Consider the following 17,698-nt stretch of genomic DNA (forward strand, 5'->3'; position numbering starts at 1 on the left):
CATGGTTAGTTTCCCACTTGCTCCCCAAGGTCTTCCTTGAAGTCTGAATCTCCTGAAAGATCACTTCCAAATCAAAAATTATTCTAAAATATTAAATATTAAAATATCATTCTTCTTCCTTTCTCAGGTAACTTTAAAAATGAGATTTACTTACTCACTATTCTCTAATATAACATTAAGGAAACAGAACACCTTTTTTTTTTTTTTTGAAACAGAGGACTTAAAAAAAAAAAAGTAATGATGCTTACCAACTATACATAAACAGATTTCATTTCCCAACATTTTCCGTAATTCTTTGACCCAGTTTTTTACCTGTGTATACAAAAGAGTAAATATCAAATCCTGTTGCAACAACTATCATTACAACTTCCCAAACTCCACATTGTCAAAATACCTCAGAATTTGTCTAACAGCCCAGATACTTAGTTACCTGTAGGATCAGTTACTGACAAACTGTACTGACAAACATACAAACATCTAATGGAACGATTTCTCTATCTACATAGCAGTATAGACAGAAACACCTCTAATTATAAATTTTCATAAATCTTCCACAGATCTAAATAAAATTATTAACTAGAGCAAAACTCCAGCCTCAGATAACAGATGCTTGTAGAGTCACTTTGGACTTAAGAACATCTTAAAATTAAAAGTCTTTTGTATTCCAATTGGTTCCAAATTAGAGGGCACAGAAGCTTCTGTGTCACACCCTTAAAGGGGGGGTGGAAATGTATATGGGCACTAAAAAGAGTACCAAAATAAATTTTCATCCTTTAGTGTCTAACAGGTTTTTTCAACTTCAGCCCTACTGGTATTTTGGCCCAGATTAACGCTGCTGGGAGGGACTGCCCTGTGTAATGTATGCTATTGAGCAGCATCCCCAGCCTCCTACCCACTAGGTATCAGTACCACCCACCAGCTGTGATAACCAAAGATGTCTCCGAATACTGCTCCCTCCTGGTGGAGAACCACTGGTATACAATGACTCCAGTAACAAACAGATTCTTCACTATGAAGCATAGCAGTAGGCACAGTTGAGTACATTCAAATTAAGTAAACTAATCATTTGAACTCCTGATTTTAAATATGCTGATTATAATAAAATAGGTTAAGAACAAACTTGAATACCTCCTTCATTTTTTTGTAATGGAATTTAATTTCCATGTAATCAAGTCACAGAGAATCTACATATATTCCTAAAAAAATGCACACACATCTTTAAATTATAAAAATTACATTAAATAGGTGGTAAGTAAGCACTTACTGTACATCTGGTCCTACAGTACAAATGTAACCGTTCCACATTCCTGTTCTTTGCAGGAATGCAGAGAAACTGTCTTTAATAAACCCCAAAGCTTTATATAAGGAAAGTAATCAATATCACCACCTTATCTTTCTCAGAGCTTCAACTGAACCATAGTTTTCTCAGTACAGCCCCATCTTTTTGTTTCATTCACATGTATGTAGAAAGTTTTTAGAGAAGCACTGAACTTCCATCCCTAGTTGATGTCACATAAGAAAAATATGACAACTTGGTATAAAACGTACATCCTCATCATTTCAAAGGAAACATGCCAGAATCCAATTACATATTACTGTACTCTCTGTATAGATAGTATCATAACCTACCAAATCTAACCAACTTTTTAAAAAAATGTTATTCATCTGCAAATAGATCCCCTTCTGCAGGCATCCTACTCATTACCCCCATACATTCTGTGATGAGTTAGAGATGGTTACAGATTTTTTACCAATCCTCTCAACAAGAGTTAGTTGGGGGGGGGGCGGGGGTTGTCCCCTGCTCGCAGGGAGCCTGCCTCTCTCTCTCCCGCTTCCCCTGCTGTGCTCTCTACCTCTCTCTCAAATCAATCATTAAATCTTAAAAAAAAAAAAAGAGAGAGAGAGAGAGAGAGTCTATTTCCCTTCCCTCTGAAGCTGGGCTAGCCTTGCAACTTGCTCTGACCAAGAGAATGTGGCAGAAGTAATGCTATGCCAGTTCCAGACTTAAGCCTTAAGAAGGCCTGGAAGGTACTCTTAGGATCCAGTAGTCATGTAAACAGCTTAGGCTAGAATATGGAATAATGAGGGAGCATGTGGAGAGAGCACCAGACGATGAGACACCAAATGGAGTGAGAGGCCACAAGGAGGAGAACAGGCTTTCCTAGATGGTCCTGGCCTCGCCAAACTTGAAGTTCAATGCAGTTGCATGAGTGACTCCCATGAAACCACATAACCTGCCCAGTCAACCCACAAAACCATGAGAAATAATGCATTGTTTTAGGCCACCAAGTTTTGGGGGTTTGTTACACAGCAAGAGAGAAATGGTCACTTTTCAACCTAAAAGACTCAACCTTCTCTTAATCAATAAAACACTCAGACCATTTCCATCTATGTCAAAAGGCAGGAAGAAACAACAAACAGCAGCCCCCAAATAAATTTTGCAAGTATCATTAAACCTACAAGTTACTTCATCATTCCCTTTTTCTACTCCTTGGACTAAATTTTTTCACATGTAATAATAACCCGAGGACTAACTTGCATAGTTGCTTCATCAGTTGAATACTGAAAAACAAATGGGAAAAAAAAAAAAAAGACAACAAACCTAAAACTAAAACTAAAAAAGCAAGCAATTTCTATAGAAACAAACCTGTAATTTCAATGCAAGTAAAGTTTCTGCTACAGAAATACCCTTTTTAGTTACATACCCCTGGGCTTTCAGAGGAAGGGTGAAATAAGTAATTAATCACCATCCTGACTGTGATGAGAATTCAAAGGTAAGTTTAATGGTAACTTAGTTTGGTTCTGAACAACTTCAAAAATTCTACATTTGTTAAAAAAAAAAAAAAATTCTACATTTGTGGTGGATATTTAAAAGAGGCGTGAAAGGCGCCTGGGTGGCTCAGTCTGCTTAGGCTCAGGTCATGATCCAGGGGTCCTGGGATGGAGCCCTGCTTCAGGCTCTGTGCTCAGCAGCAAGTTGCTTCTCATTCTGTACCCCGACCCTGCTCATGCTCTAATAAATAAAATCTTAAAAAAAAAATAAAAGAGGGGTAAAAAATAATGAAGAAGGTTTAAAATAAATACTGATTAGACTGTCATTTAAAACTTATATTATATCCTTCAGGACATTTAGTGAGAACAAAGAGCTTAAACATGATTTAGTTCTTCTTTTCCCTCTTTACAACTGGGGAGTCCATGCAGCCATACGAAGTATTCACATGCCTAGTGTATATGGAATCATGAAATACATGTGATTTTTCTTTATACGGAGAAAAAAAGCCCCTTGATTTTTATAAACTGTTATTTCAAAGTATTTCCCTTTCCTAATATCTGAGAAAACCATGTAATAAACTTATTAATAACTTATTCAAAATATAAACATGAATTAAATACTGCATTAACAAATATGAGTGGTAACCATTTATGCATAACTTTATTTTACTTTTAAAACCAAGGCTAGTCACATTAGTAAACAAAAGCATGTGAATGGAGACTTGAAAAATTAGTGTTGTTATTCTATTTAAGTCATCTACCCATAAGTAAACAGAATACCTTCTGAAAGGAATCTTCATCTGTTATATCATAAACTAAAATAGCTCCATTTGAATCTCTGTAGTAAATTGGACCCAATGCATGGAATCTCTCTTGACCTGCTGTATCCTAAATAAAGCAACAAACACTTATTAGGTCATAAGAAAAAAATACATCTGCTATTTCAACTACAATAAACTTTTGATTAACTGGAAAGTGGGACATGAAATTACAGATAAACTCAAAACACTGTTAAAAGAAAAAAAACAAGTTACAAAAAAATTTTTAGAAGTTACAAACAATATTTAATGTTTTACTGTTATATGAAAGTTACTTCCCTCCCAAGCAAAATTCCCACCGCCACTAAACGAAAAAGTTTAATTGCCAGAGGATCAGAATGCTCACGATGGCATTATAAGCCAGGAATAGGCCTTGCCCTAAATTTAGGTTCTGCATAGAGGGAAAAGACAAGGAAAGAGAGCATACACCAGAACAATTGGCCAAAAGGTCCTCTGATGTACTAACCTTGCCCTACTCTGTACTAGCTATTCCCCTGGAAAGTGGGAACATGGAAACACAGAGGGGAAAAATGCCAGTCAGGCTGTCCACCCACCCTGTTCTTTGTCTGACATGGAATCCCTCTGAGTTTACCCTTCTTCCAGCTCAACGGTTATGGATAAGCAATATTCATGTATGCAACTGTGTAATTCTTAGCCTGATTTTAGAAAAAAATGTTTATTTAAAAACAGTTTTGGGGGTGCCTGGGTGGCTCAGTGGGTTAAAGCCTCTGCCTTCGGCTCGGGTCATGATTCCAGGGTCCTGGGATCGAGCCCCACATCGGGCTCTCTGCTCAGCAAGGAGCCTGCTTCCTCCTCTCCCTCTCTTTGCCTTCCTCTCTGCCTACTTGTGATCTGTTTGTCAAATAAATAAATAAATAAATAAAATCCTTAAAAAAAAAAAAAAAAGTTTTAGCTAAACTTAAAAAAAAAAATCCAGAAATACGAATTCCTATTCCTTGAGCCCATTAGTTATTAGAGTACAAAGAACAGAAGAAGCCTTCACTCACTCAACTGAAAAGGTTAACTTACCCATATAGCAAGGTTTACTCTTTTCCCACCAATATTTAACTTCTTCGTTAAGAAGGATGCCTAAGAAAAGAGATACACATTAAACAATATTTCATATAATATAATGTTTCTTATTCTAAGAACTATAGATGAAAGAATAATCTCAATATGAAACTCAAGTTATCTGGGAGAAAAAGTAATCACTGAGTTCTTATTAATGACCAAACATTCACTGAAGACAGAACATTATTTATATTCTAATCTAAAAAAATGGTATTTTGCTTTATGAACACAAGTTATGAAAAACAGGAAGAAAAACATGGCCCCTGGCTGGCTCAGTTGACAGAGCATATGACTTTTGATCTTAGGGCCATGAGTTTGAGCCCCCTGTTGGGCATGGAGACAACTTAAAATAGAAACAAATAAAAAGATTTTTAAAAAAATTATAATTAAGTATTTTCTTAGATTTTCCCCATAAAAAATTTTCTTAGAGCATTTAATTTGATGTCACCCTACACACTCATTATAGAAAGAGCTAAGAGATTTCTAAATGAGAGAAAAGATATATTTACTGGTAGTTTACTTAATGGTATGAATACCAGTATTATTTGAAATATTCCTCTAATTATTTTATAACTCAATTATTTAACTTATATCTAATAATTATCCCAGGCACCAATGTTACAGAAATGAAAGGAAATGGTTCTAGCCTTCAGGGAGTTTATAGTCTATAGTAGAAATAAACATGTAAATAAAAGTACAATATCATGTAACAATTGTTAAAATGGGAGGGTCTTGCCAAGTATACTCTAAAGAGAGTGCTAAGAAAGGAAGTGTAAAGCCGTCCTGGATGAGTCAAAAAAAGTTTCAAAAAGAAGGTGATAATCTCCCCTTTAGGAGTAATAGGGGCTTTTCCAACAGATGGGAGAAGCCACTGAAGCCTCAAACATGTAACTCCCTCTCCATGGAGAACTCCCAACAAGTTAGTAAGGTCAATGCCGGAGATGAGACTACAAAGATAGGCAAATGCTATTCAAATCAAAAAAGTACTAGGGTTCCATGTCTAGATGTATGGACTTTACTTTCAGTGTTTTAATAAAACTTGTTCCAAGACACATGTATTTTTTTAAATGTATAAACGTATATACTACAGTCAGATTTGGGAAATGCAGCATATTCCTCTGTATTCCCTTTGTACATTCATAATACACAACACAGTAAGATTCTGCCAAAAGAAAAGCTAACTGCATCTATACAACTATTTCCTAAACTTATTTGACCTATTTTTTACTAGAAAAATGCCTAATTCATCCTAAGGAATAAGTGTTAAGAAGAATAATACTGTTGGGGCGCCTGGGTGCTTCAGTTGTTAAGCATCTGCTTCAGCTCAGGTCATGATCCCAGGTTCCTGGGATACAGCCCGTATCAGGATCCCTGCTCAATGGGAAGCCTGCTTCTCCCTCTCCCCCTTCCTAGGCTTGTGTTGCCTCTCTCGCTGTGTCTCTCTCTGTCAAATAAACAAATCTTTAAAAAAATAAAAAGAAGAAGAATAAGAAGAATACTGTTAATGATGGAGAATCACTGAAGGTTTTTAAAGCAGTGGGGAAGTATAAGATCTAAATTTTAAGAGAATGACTCTGGGATAGGAAGGGAGGTTAGACAGGAAAGGACAGGACTAGACCTGGAGACAGAAGGCCATTACAAAGTTGGAGGGAAAAACAAAAAGGACCTGAACCAAGGCCACAAACATAGGAAAAAAAAAAAGAGAATCCAGAGTAACTGAAAATGAAATACAATCAGAATCCAGAGTCAGCTGACATAGTTAAAAAAAGGAATAAAGAGCCAAGTCCAAAGCTATGCAGAGACAGTCACAGTTAGGTGTATCTATATAAAAGAAAATACAGAGAAGTACAGTAAAACAGATAAAAAGCTAGAATGGTGAATTATTACTGAAGGAGAAGGAGTCTAGATCTCAGGAAAGACTTTCTGCTGTATAAACACAAGGAAATTTAGAATTAAGAAAAAGCCAATGAATTTAGTACTTAACTAAGTGGCAGAGCTGAGATCAAATCCAGGAATGCTTTCCTTCAGAACCCAAACAACACTAAAGATATTTTATTAAATGAAACAGATTACACAGAAAAGGGTATAAAATAAGTAACAAAATAAAAATAAAATAAATAACAAAAAAATAAAAAAGCATAATAATAAAAGAAAACTTGGAAAATGAGAAGACCAAATACATGTTTTGACAATAAATGTGAACAAAGGACTTCTCCCACTCATTATAGCACAGAAGCTAAGAAAAGGAACTTTGAGGGGTGCCTGGGTGGCTCACTCTGTTGGGCATCCGACTCCTGATTTCAGCTCAGGTCATGATCTCAGGGTTGTGAAGAGGCTTTGAACTCCACACTAGGCGTGGAGACTGCTTAAAACTCTTTCTCTCTTGGGGCACCTGGGTGGATCAGTTGTTAAGCCTCTGCCTTCAGCTCAGCTCATGATCCCAGGGTCTTGGGATCAAGCCTCGCATTGGGCTCCCAGTTTGGTGGGAAAGCTGCTTCTCCCTCTCCCACTCCCCCTGCTTGTGTTCCCTCTGTCACTATGTCTCAAATAAATAAATAAACTTAAAAAAAAAAAAAAGAATATGAACTTTGAACCAGAACTTTGGATTTGAATCTCAGCTTTGCTACTTATTAGTTGTATAACCTACTTGAACTCAACCATTTTCATGGTTTCAATATCAATGCTATATAAAGAAACTCAAAATCTGCGTCCTATCCAAATATTTAATAGGTAGGTCAACTTAGGTGCCTCTTTTCTCTCAAATATATTTAAAATTAAACTGATCTTCCTTCCAAAATTGGCCTTCCATTCCAACTTTAGTATTTTGATAACATTCTCCAAGTCACCGAGGTTTAGAATCTTACAAATATCATCATTGAATATTCTTCCTCCCCTGACATTCCACATTCCAAAAAAAACCCTACCAAGGTTTGTCTTCACACTTCCTCTGGAGTTCTTGGATGATCAATCTCATATTATTATACCACCTTTGCTCTGACCTCACACTCTAGTCAACATGCCAAATTATCTTTCTAAAGCCTCCATGATTAAGGAAAAAAAAAATCTTACCATAACTCACTGACAGATTCCAATAAGGTATCATTTTTAACAAGAGTGCCTGAATTACATCTCTGCTGGTAGCTAATATCTAAATAATCTTTTTGTCATGAGATTTGTGGGGAGTTCTCAGTAGAGAGGAATGAACTAGAGCTGATAAAGCTCCATCATATCCTTTTTTACCATCACCTTGGAAACTTACCACCACCTTCCTGTTTGAGTTTAAGAAACAGTGTTAAGTCTCCCCTATGCAACCACAGATACACAATCTTACAGAAAGACACTCATCAGTGTTGATTATAAAGAAAAAAGAAATAACCTAAGTGTCCCTCAATAGGCAACCTTGAAAAGGTACACAAATATAGCCCATTCATATAATGAAACTCTCTACTTTGATTTCAACTACTGTTACTATACTAGCTAACAGTTACTGAATGCTTACCTTCCATCAAGTACCACGCTGAGCACTTTTTATATCATTCACAAGCTTCTCCTTTATAAAAGTTAAGGAACCCTCATCTACAAGCAAAAATCTCTAAATGCTATCTTTTTATTTAAGGACCTAAACAATTGTCCACAACTATCTTCGTATGATAGCTTCCAGAATCTCTCCACTTACTCTCCAACTTATATGGTTTATACACATACCTCCAATTCTGCTTGTTCATAAAATTTCCCTCTAATTTGGATGTATTCTCTTTTCTCTATTTGAACCCCATCTATCCAAGTTCAGTTCATGACCCATACTCTTCCTCCTTGAATTTTTAAAGCTTTCTCGTACCACCCATACAACCCACACTGACTTGCTCTATCCTGAAGAATTACAGGGAACCTAATCTTTAACAAACAGCATATACTGCCTTGCTTCTATCCTAAGTTTTCTTTTCATGAATGTAAGTCTTCTGTCAAGTAGATTACATATTTTTATTTAACATGTTCACCATGCTTACAATGAAATGGGCAGTATTCTAAAAGCTTTCCAATATTAACTCATTCAATTGTCACAGTACACTAAGAAACAACTGTCCAAATATTAAAGATGTGCAAACCTAGACACAGGAAGGGTATCTTGCCTATGGTCACATAGTAAGTGACACAGTGGGATCTGAAATCCAAGCAATCTGGCTCCAGACAAGACTCATAACTACTATGCTATGCTATCTTCCACACTGAGATCTGAAATAATACTTTTCTCATGGAAAAAGCAGGAGGAGCCAGTGCTGACACATAAATATTGTTACTGTAGATATAGGTATCTACAATGTGCCTGGGTTAATCCATGCAGGTAAAACTCAATTTATGTAAGAGATGTACTAAAAGTTTCCTTATAAACCAAATTATTTTAATTCAAATATTTGATATATTATCCAAGGATCCCTGCTAAATCTTTTTTTTCTCCTTCATAATGAAATACTTAAGTCCCGTGATATGGAAAGATTCCTAGTGTAATATAAACTGTCCCATTTTATATATATTTTCTATGTCTTTAATATGTTACAGGTATTTTCTTAAAGAACAAATATGTTTTGGGGCACCTGGGTGGCTCACTGGGTTAAGCCTTTGCCTTCAGCTCAGGTCATGATCTCAGGGTCCTGGGATCAAGCCCCACATCAGGCTCTCTGCTCAGCAGGGAGCCTGCTTCCCACTGCCCCCTCGCCTGCTTGTGATCTGTCAAATAAAATCTTAAAAAAAAGGAACAAATATGTCTTAAAAACAAATACAATTATATGTAAGAATAAAGCTGAAAGATTTTATGTAAAATCAAAATAGGAGTAAACGACCAAAAGGCTGGCATTCATCTTATCTTTTTTAACCACCTCTATGAGGCATACTTAATTTGGATAGACTACCAAGATATCACTTGTAGTTACACTTAACCTGGGACAGGGGCTCTTAATTTGTTATGTGAGAGTGAGAAGGAGAGCACTGACTTCTTTTGAGAATCTAATGAGAGCCATGAACTGATTTCCTCCCAAGAAAACTGCTCATATGCACAAACCAAAAACAATTTCACACACTTACCCCAGGGATTTATAAATCCCTGACAACTCTCAGTGAAGAATTCCCAGTCTAGAAAGGGGAGGGGAAAGCAGCATTACAGTATCAATTTAAAAGGTTCTAGAAATACAGGAAGAAAAAAAAAGTACATCCTGTGTGCCAAACACTGTGCTAGACTTTCTCATTTAATCTTTTTAACAACCCTGTGAGGTAGCTAACTAGTCCTGCTTTACAACTGTGAAAACCTGAGATTTAAAGATATATAGGGACTCACTCAAGGTCAGACAACTCAGGTGTTGCAGGGGGTAGAAGACTGTCTGACTCCACAGTGCTTTTTCCACTGCACAAAGCTTTTTATTCTAGAACACATTCTTAACATGGCATTCGTCCACATGGACACTAGGTGTTCCTGGAAACCAACTCAACTCCCAAAAATATATTCTCAGGGTAGGCACAAAGTAATGAAGATCAGAGCAATGGCAGATCTCCCACCTTATTCCCCTAAACCCTGAGTTACAGCCCAGTACTTATAATTCCAATGACTTCATCTTCCAAACTTTAGAGGTATTAACAAATCAATAATCTCATTAGCTGAGGCCAACATCTGTTATCTGCACATGATGCTTAGTTACCCAACATCTTACCTAAAAGCATAGTGGATACTATTTAAAAATCTCTATTAAAAAAAAGAATATAGGAAATAATAATAAGAAAAAATATATCTGCCAAATGAAAGTCTTTTCATAACTTGTTTAATCAGTTCTGTTGTATTTGTTGTTGCTATTAGCCAGATCCACTTGCTGTGTTTGCTAACCACTGGCAAAGCAATATACCTAAAGCAGCAAAGTAAATGAGTTGTAGACAAAGACTTTTCTGTTTTTATCTAGTATCTTTTAAGTTCAACAGACTTTCATTAATAAGTGTCTGGGTATATACATAAAAACTGAACACTGATATTATTTTTGCTTTAATCACTAACATGGTTTCAGTCTTAAGTATTTAAAGTATCTATTACTACTTTATTAACACATAAAAGGAATTAGGTGATTTATAAATTAGTCTAAACTAAACTGGATTGCTATAGTGGCAATCATGTCACAATATATAAATGTAACAAATTTACATATTATATACCTTAAATTTACACAATGTTGTATGTCAAATATATCTCAATAAAAAAGGAAAGAATATTGAGTGCTTGAATACTTCAACTTTCTTGTCCTTAGTTTCCATAAAGTACAAGGATTATAATCAGTTTAGAGTTCAATACTTTGAAAATAAGAGCCAAAAAGTTATTTCTGAGGAGTAGCTCAAAACCCAAAGAAGACAATAGCAATCAGACATGGAATACTTATATATAAGAAATTTAAAACAATTCAGAAAACCTCTTTTCTTAAAAAAAAAAAAAAAATTACCCACCCTTCCATAGCACACATGTATCTAGAAACATACCAAGAAGGGGGTATTTTATAAAGATGATGTGAATGAATTGACTGTTCAACACTGATATGACTTCCAGAACTATTTGGAAGATATTCCAGACATTCAAAACACTAATCTTACAAATAAGGAAACCAAGATTTCTAGACCAGAGACTAAGATGACAGGTATAAAAAAGCAACTGCTAGACCCTGAATGCCAAGTGCTGCTCAGGAGGTTAAAGTGCATTGGGGTGGAGGTGGGGGGCAGTAGACTTAGCTTAAGAAAAAATGGTAAACCATTACTATTTGTGGGACCTTGGAAATTTAATACAAATCTTAATTTCCTCATTTGCCAAACTATCAGGGTACTAACTGCCCAGCCAATCTTAAAGCACTGCTTTGCTAATCAAATGACAGCTACCTACCCCAGACTACAGAAGGCCGATAGGTGGAATTCCAGCCAGAATTCTAAAAGGGAAAATGACTGAGGTTCTGATTATAAACATTGTTACTTTTTATATAAGAGACTAGTGGAAAGTGATAGAAAGCACTTAAATTAGAGTGCACGATCTTAGAACACTTTCCTGTAAGGGGGAAAAATGGCATACAACTAAAAATGAAATGACCACTCAAGAGCACAGACATAAAGAGACATGCTACAGATAAAAAGTGGTTACAATAGAAATGGCAAAAACATTTCAAATGATGGTTAAAGTACCTTACTCATCTTTATATTCCCCAACTATCATAATGTTTGGTGTTTAAGAGCTTTGAAATAAACAATGATTGAATTTAATGGCTTAGGTAATCACATAAGAAAGCATGGGGACTCTATAGAAGATCAAGTTTCCTGAGATAGGTAAAACATCTTGAGTTCTTAGCTCACCTACAAGATAACTTCATAATTATTAGTAACCGAGGAAAAGCTCTGAGAAAAGGGAGCAGTACTAAAACACCAAAGCATGGCCAATGTCACATAATTTCCTGTAATGTCAATCCCAGTCAAAACCCAAAAATGGATAATAAACACATATATATGTATATGTTCAGTAGTAATACATTTATATATACTTGTATACAAATAATACATTTACATATATATGTATATATAAGTATATATAAAATTATAAGCAATTCTAAAATGTAGTGATCCTTTAGAGACAGCACTAGTTCTCAAAATAATTCATGTGAAATTAATCCCATTACCTTTTTGACAGAGTTAACATGAAGGAAACCAATGCAAACTAAGCACCATCTATTCCTTCAACAGCAATCATTTGGTAAACAAACGTGCCAGGCACTGTGATAGGAGATTTACCTATACTGGTTCTCTATTTAACCAATATAAAAATCCAGTAAGTAAAAGGGTAGGGGTACCTCACTGGTTCATTCAATAAGCATGCGATTCTTGATCCCTGGATTTGAGCCTCATGCCGGGTGAACAGATTACTTAAAAATAAAATCTTAAAAAAAAAAAAAAATCCTGAGGGCGCCTGGGTGGCTCAGTGGGTTAAAGCCTCTGCCTTCAGCTCAGGTCATGATCCCAGGGTCCTGGGATCGAGCCCCACGTCAGGCTCTCTGCTTAGCAGGAAGTCTGCTTCCTCCTCTCTATCTCTCCACCTGCCTCTCTGCCTACGTGTGATCTCTGTCTGTCAAATAAACAAAATCTTTAAAAAAAAAATCCTGTAAGTAAAATCCTCTCATTTTATAGATCAAGAGCCAACTTACAAACATTAGAATAACCTGCCAAGATCATGATGGCTATGAAGTAGGAGCCAAAATGCAAAACCAAGTCTAACTTCAAAGTCCCGTCTCTTTTTTACCACATCGTATGGCCTCCTAATGCAGAAACACAGTTTATCTTGTCTTCTGCAAGCATCTGACAAAACATCTCATGATATCCCCTGTGGGCAAGACTGATGTAGCTAGGGCAAAAAAGCTAGGTTTATAAGGCGGAATAACCATTTTCATTAAAGGCTTTGTGTCCACTAGTTAGTAACCCATAGCAGTCAATTTTAAGCTGTTTTCTGATTTCATTATCATTAATATGTACAATATTCCATTGTTTCTCACTCAAGAAGACAGACTATGGCCGGTGCATAGTCTGAAAAAGCCCCACGCTAAGATTCTGCATATCTAAAGAAAAATACACCTCGGGTCATGCATCACGAGACAATAACGAGACCTGCTGCAGAGCTTTGTACTTGGCCCACTGTCTCCCTTTTTCAGTCTTTATTAACTCCTGATGAGAACAATGAAGACATTCTTAGCAAATTTTCAGGTGAAAAGTTAAAATGAGTAGCTCATCTGGACATTAAGGAACATACCTTCTTCTTCTTTGCATGCCAAGAACCCAATCAAGGTCACATTTCTTGAATTACAAAATCAAACTTAAAAGGACATCAACAGGCTTTAACCACTGGAGTAAATCTATCAAAGCCACTTTTAATGCGTCAAATATATTAGGGACAAAAAAACTTAACCATAAAATCAGACAAAAAAGAATTTGAGGGATGGAATGCCTTTCTTGGGGGTTAGGGATAAGCAAGACTAAGACAGCAAGCCCAATATTAATCAATGTAACAGCTGTCCACAAGCCCATAGAAACTCTTCTATTTCAGTGTTGTAAAAGGATTCTCAATAGGGAAGGTGATAGCCTGTCCTTTGCTCAGTTCAAACTACACTTGGAATCATTTCCACAGCTCAAAGTACCCCATTCTAAGGAAAGAGGACAATGATTAAATAATAAATGTCAAGAAAAGATATCAAAATAGTGAAATGATTTAAAATGATGTCAGAGGAGATTCCTTTAGGGGAACCAGAGCTATTTCCCAATAGACAAAATCAAGGGGTGTGATAGGGATCTTCAACTATCAGAAGGGATGTCCTGTGTGACCAAGATTCAGAGGACAGAACTGGGACTGGAAACTACAAGGGAACAAATTTTGGCTTTATACACAGAAAAACTTACTGGAAATTAAAACTGTCCAAAATGAAGTGAGCCATCTCAGGACATTGTGAGTTTTCTACTTTCTAGACCAGTTCATCTGCCTCTAAGAGATGAGACAAAAGTGGACAATCACTTGACTGAATTAAACAAAAGACTGAAACAGTGAACCATAAACTACTTTAGGTTCCTCTCAGTATTAAAAATCTTTGAAACAAGATTGCAAGAGAATATACTTTGCAAATCATAAAGTATGTTACAAAGATAGGTAAGAGGTAATTTTGTTGACAAAAAAAGAGGGACTCTTCATGTCTTCTGATCTGATCCATCATCTCCTCTCCATTTGGAAATTAAAAGCATACCAGGTTGTTTTATGGGTCACAGTTCTCTAAAAAAATTAAAATGAGATAAACTGATATATAAGATAAAGTAAATACAATGCTTCCATATATAGGTATGCAACAAAATCCTCAATTCTGTAATATAAACCAGACACTGTTTGTGATGACAGTCATATAAATATTAAAATCAGGACTGCTATGTTTTTTATAACGAAAATCTATCATAACTTCATCCTCTCCAGTGTAGGCTGCAGTAGTTTCTCTCTAATATTTAAAAATCTTTAGCCTGCTTTTAGCTTCAATGATGTCTTTGAAATGTATAATGAAGGTATAATTTTCAGGTTGTAGGACTAAATTATCTTAAAGAAGGAGGCACAATTACAATGATTTTCTCTTTTATCTTAGATCTCTAGCACAAAAGTAACCACGAAAGGGGGGGTTTACCAATATCCAGAGGCAGTGTGGTTTACTGGCTCAAAATCTTAAGTCAGATCTGCATTCAAATTTCAGCTTGGGCACCATGCAAGACTTGTGGCAATATGACTGCCAGCAAATTACTCAACTTAACCAAGCCTGTTTCCTTGCCTACAAAATGGGGCTAATAAAACTACTGACCTCATAGGCTGTTATAAAAATTAAATGACAGAGGAAAAAATGTTCAGCACAGTAAGAACTTACTAAATGTTAGCTATACTTTACCTAAATGAATTTCTAAGTTCCAAATAATCATAGGTATTTACCCTACAAATTTCCTTGATTTCACTAGCAACACTCAACAATAACAACTACTAAAATTGTGTAAATGTTCTTGTTCAAGGATGTAAGAAAAAAAGGAGTTTCCTCATATTCATTTTTTCAGGTATTATGCTTTACATAAGAGAAGTAAAAACAGGAATAAAAATAGAACATGGAATCAGAGCATCTTTGTGAATTCTAGACTCAGTAGTTTAATAATAGCATCAAATATCAAATGTCACAACAATTAAAGGAGATTATGTATTCTATTAAATAGTCACTAAGATCTATTGTGCAATTTGGGCCAGTAATAAAGATGGAGAGCTTCCAATAGACCAGGTCCTAAGTGATTTTATGTATACTTGTCCTGACAAACCTATGAGCTAGAAACTATCATTATGACCATTTCAACAGATAAAGAAAACCTAGGCACAGACAGGTTAATTAGCTTGCCCAAGATCACACAGCTAGTTAAAAAGATGGAGATGGATAGAAACCTCGACAATCAGGCTCAAAAGTCCATTCGACTTTACTACCTGTAACTAAATTGATGAAGTCAGATTAGCTGGATATTTTTCTTCTAACACGTGCAAACTGATTTCTTTGGGAGACAGAGGAGACTACACCTGCCTAAAAGGGCTGATTTCACTCCCAATCAATGACTACACTTTAACACTTTTCCAGCTAACCATAAGATAACTTCAGAAGAAAGCCGGCCCTACACTACAACCAAAGAAAACAAGTAGCAGCAGCAACTAAACTGTTAGTTTGGGGACCAACTGTTGGCTAGTAGTCACATGACGTTTCCATGTGCATGTGGATCGACCGACTTCACAGAATAACTGCCCCATAAGTCAGACTCACGCAGGCAGCAATGAAACTGTGTAACCCATAACCGGCAAGCGGTCATTTCAAAAATCCTCCACAAATGACTGTTTTGCCAATCAGCATGTTACTCGAAGACAGGACAAAATGGAACTTGCGTAAACACTTAGTCATCAGTAAGCGCTGAAGTTACAAATCACCTAGTTCGCAAAATCAAATCCGCAGCTAAGTTCCTAATTCCGAAAGAAAGAAAAAGGGCTGACAGCCGGTGACTGTAGGGTGAAGGCACCTAGGGCCCAAGCGGAAGTGAATCAAAAGCGAAAATTAGCCAAGCGATATGGGGGACTCCACGATATGCGCAGCCACACGGGGGACTTTTGAGGGACCTTCCACTCGCTTCCCAAAAGCCTGTCCTAATGTCTGTCTACAGGATGCCCGACCCCGCGTTTCCCTAGGGCGAATTCAGAAAGGCAATTCGAAGACGGAGGTGACAGGCCTGAGATCTGTAAGCCAAGATCCAGAAGACCACGGTAACAAAGTCCTCACAGTCCCGAAGGGGTAGGGGCCCCAAGGCTCCACCTTCCACTCCCTGGGGCCCGCACCTGCAGAGTGGTGATGTGCTTGTCGTTGAACTTGTTCTCGCAGTAGCGCAGCACCAGCGACGTCTTTCCCACGCAGCCTTCCCCCAGCAGTACCACCTTGAATGAGTAGGCTCTACCCGCCGCCGCCCCGCCGCCGCTGCCGGCCGCAGCCATCCCGTTTCCCGGCCGCCCGAGCCCTAGAGCTGCGCCGAGCACCCCACAGCCGCCGCAGCACCTTCACAACCGCGGCCGGCGCAGGCCCCTCCGCACCGACCCGCCAACCCCAGCCGCTGTCTCTACTCCCGCTTCGGGGCGAAGCCTGAGAGGACAGAGGAAAGTCCGAGAATGAAGGGCCCCCGCCACCACGTCAAACACCCGAGGAAAGGCGAAGAGCGCTCCCTCTCCGCCTCCCTCTAATGGCGTCTCCTTCCTCCTACGTCACACTTCGGGTCACGTGATCGCCGCGGTCGCGGGCGGCCCCTGGGACTCGGGCCTAGGAGAACGTGCCTGGACGTGGGTGGGGTTTCTGGGGCCTCTTCCCGGGGTGGAGTTGGCGGTGAGTGGAGTTCCTCCGCGCAGTCTCCGGCAGACCCTGGCTGTCTGCGGGTCATTGCTACTCTGCAGTTGGTGGAAACCTGCGCGATGAAGAAATGGATAATTTGAGGTAAACCCAGTTCTGGTGGAATGTGGAAGGGTAGAACGTTACGTTCTTGCCCAGGGAGTGTTCACCAGGCTAATGACCTCTCACAGCTCGGGGTCGCTGTAAGGCAAATCTGCCGAGGTGCACTTCGGAACCTTGAGATTTTCTGTGAGATCCCAAATCGTAACTATTGAACTTCCTTCAGTTCCCCAGACCGTCAGGTTTCCTCCTCATCTTTCAGTTCTCAGCCTGAACCAGAAAGGCTTGCCTGACCACGCATCCATCTTCTCTTTGTTCCTCCCTCACATCCCCTACCCTCAAGTAAAGTATTTCATGACGCAGGCATACATACCTTCCTTAGCAGCACTTCACGGAAGTTACTAGACCGAATACAGTCTCTTAGTACGCTATAGGTTTAAGGACAAGAACTGTGTAAGACTTGCCCGCCTTTGAATTTCTAAGTCCCAAGTTCCACGCACGGAATAGGCATTG

General features: G+C 37.9%; 1 protein-coding gene across 1 annotated transcript in view; it reads right to left on the reverse strand.

The window, feature by feature from the left end:
* The window catches only part of RAB21 (RAB21, member RAS oncogene family), a 31,399-nt gene extending 14,390 nt beyond the window's left edge, over window positions 1-17,009 (reverse strand). Inside the window, exons 1-4 of the mRNA XM_032854788.1 lie at window positions 16,588-17,009; window positions 4,620-4,679; window positions 3,553-3,660; window positions 249-312 (exon numbers count right to left, since the gene is read on the reverse strand). Of these exons, the coding sequence (XP_032710679.1) occupies window positions 249-312; window positions 3,553-3,660; window positions 4,620-4,679; window positions 16,588-16,740 (385 nt within the window). The 5' untranslated portion in view covers window positions 16,741-17,009. The remainder of the gene's footprint in view (window positions 1-248; window positions 313-3,552; window positions 3,661-4,619; window positions 4,680-16,587) is intronic.
* Between the last annotated feature and the right edge of the window lie 689 nt (window positions 17,010-17,698).

The sequence above is a fragment of the Lontra canadensis genome, unplaced genomic scaffold (assembly GCF_010015895.1).
Source record: "Lontra canadensis isolate GAN:19392208 unplaced genomic scaffold, GSC_riverotter_1.0 scaffold9, whole genome shotgun sequence".
Lineage (NCBI taxonomy): Eukaryota > Metazoa > Chordata > Mammalia > Carnivora > Mustelidae > Lontra > Lontra canadensis.